Source organism: Triplophysa rosa, unplaced genomic scaffold (assembly GCF_024868665.1).
Source record: "Triplophysa rosa unplaced genomic scaffold, Trosa_1v2 scaffold819, whole genome shotgun sequence".
NCBI lineage: Eukaryota > Metazoa > Chordata > Actinopteri > Cypriniformes > Nemacheilidae > Triplophysa > Triplophysa rosa.
The window spans coordinates 1-2348 of record NW_026634834.1 but is presented as its reverse complement, the minus strand read 5'-3'; the positions used below and the strand labels follow the sequence as shown (position 1 = coordinate 2348).

Here is a 2348-nt window from a genome sequence, read left to right as displayed (position 1 = left end):
AGAAAGAAAGAAAGAAAGAAAGAAAGAAAGAAAGAAAGAAAGAAAGAAAGAAAGAAAGAAAGAAAGAAAGAAAGAAAGAAAGAAAGAAAGATCATTCGCTCCTGCTCCTAGTTTCCAGTGGAACGAAATTTCTTTAGTCGTTAAGATCAAATTTTTCATTTTTATTATGCTGAATGTTTCTTGAGTCAGATTGTCCCTCTTTATTTGTTGAAATGTTGAGAATCTTCATAGCACTTGATAGATGGGATCCTGAGCCTGCTGTTGGGGACAGTTGGTTGGGGACGGCAGGGGAGCCCCAGTGTCACTCAGGACAGACCCTTCCTGCGGAGAGCACGGGTGTCCATCGGGCCCCTCCAGCACTGACAGCGCGGGACACGCGGGGGTCTCCGTGGAAATTCTCTCAACGATGCTCGACAGACAATCCAAACTGGAAACCACTGCTTTTTTGTTATTCCGTACGTCAGCTGTAAAAAAAAAACAATAAAGAAGATTTTAACTTCGAGTCACTCCTTCCCCGTCACAAAAAACAAACAAAACAAATAAACTATTTACGCATTTTGGAGAATGACATTAATCGGCGCAACTCACCGTTTTGCGTCTCGTTGAAGTATGAACTGTCATAGCTGTTTCGCCTTCTCGACGGACACGTGGGACCCATGAAATCCATCTATAAAACATGAAAAAATAACAACATTCAAATAAATATTTAGAGTCTCTTTTTGGTCAATATTGTCAAACGCTGCCAATATTTATTTATAATGATTATGGAAACTTGCGTTTTCTCCAATCCAGCATATTAATGTAGGCCATCATGTACGAAATCTAGCTAAAAGATATTGTACATAAAAATGCTCACCATGCCATCAGAGCAGTTGGACCTCGGGCTGGAGGCATCAGAGTCCCCGCTGTAATGCTCCAGGACAGGGTAATAGTTTTCCTCTTGACCTCTGAGCAGCGCCTGCAGAGACTCGATGTAACTAATAGCGTTTCTCAGGATCTCCACTTTGGGCAGCCTCTGGTTCGGGTTGGTGGACGTGCATCTCTTAAGGTTCTCGAACGCGTCGTTTACTTTGCCCAGTCGTCGCCTCTCACGCATCGTGGCGGCTTTGCGGCGGTCAGCGTTGGTGGTTTTTCGTTTGCACGCTTTGCATGCCCACAGCAGACACCTGCCGGCCTGGTGATGCCCGCTGGGCGCCCGGACGTGCTCGTCCTCGATGTGGTGATGCTCGTCGGGCTTGAGCAGACCCACGTGAACGAGCCTGGGGTCCAGGTCTTCGAAGAAGTGCATGTCGTTGGTGTTGAAGCAAGGGTCGTCGTAGAAATCATCAGCTGATGGGATGGGGAAGGGAATATCCGACAACTCCATTTTAATGAGTTAATAAAAACAGACGCAGGCAAATAGGCCTACTCGAAGTAGTCTTCAATGCTTCCTAAATAACAATGGACCTCGAAAAAATGTAGGAAAAGGAATATTGAGGCAAATTCCTTTTGAACTTGAAAGACAACTGCTCAGAAATCGCAGATCCTCAGAAGCTTTCTTGGCTTGTACCCTTCAGGTACTTGTTGCTGGTTGGAGAGCATGGCTCGTGTATATAGCAGCTCAACCCGTCAGGGGCGTGTTCAGCATGTCACTGTTTGACCAATGAAAAGGTGCGATCAGGGAGTAGGGCGGGGCTTTGAAGGCCCAGGACTACATGACCGTGTCATTAAAAAATGTTAAAGTGATGAATTAATGACTTCAATTACTGTCACTACAGTCGATGTAAAATGAACTGGAATTATTTGAGTTTATTTGAAATAAAACTTAACACAGATGTCCGCAAGTTATTTAGTTAAAATATATGTTTTACTTTTTCATAGGAAAATTGTAAGAACAGGAGAACTTTGAAATAACATTGTTTCTGATTAATAGGTATATCTAACAGCTTTATAATTTTGTATTTGACAAAGTGATAAACAACAGTGATGTAAAAGAATGATGTTAAATCATTTCTGTTATTAAAATCTTTTCCTCTCAATTAAAAAACTCAAACAAATTTGGGTAAAAATGAGTTAAAATTACATGCTTGAGCGTATAATAGATTAGAATAATAGAAAGTTTCAGTTTTGTTACGGATGTCTTGTCAAGTTATATGTTGATAGCCTACCAAAAATCTAACACTCGGCGTCTTTGAAAAACATACACTGAATAATAAAGTGAAATGAAGCTGAAAGTTCTTTCGGCCTCGGGTCGTTTAATGAAAAACATATTTAATAACATTTTGAAGAAAAATCTCAATAGAACCCAAACACAAATAAAGCGTGTATATATATATACAGTATATACATATATATATATATATATATAT

General features: G+C 40.6%; 1 protein-coding gene across 1 annotated transcript; it reads right to left on the bottom strand.

Moving 5' to 3' along the window:
- Window positions 1–58: 58 nt before the first annotated feature.
- Window positions 59–1550, bottom strand: LOC130551250 (myoblast determination protein 1 homolog). The gene is made up of 3 exons (XM_057328804.1): window positions 857–1550; window positions 589–667; window positions 59–464 (listed from the first exon to the last, which is right to left on the bottom strand). Exons 1-3 carry the CDS (start codon window positions 1364–1366, stop codon window positions 226–228), a joined length of 828 nt encoding a protein of 275 aa, XP_057184787.1. The 5' UTR covers window positions 1367–1550; the 3' UTR covers window positions 59–225.
- Window positions 1551–2348: the final 798 nt, after the last annotated feature.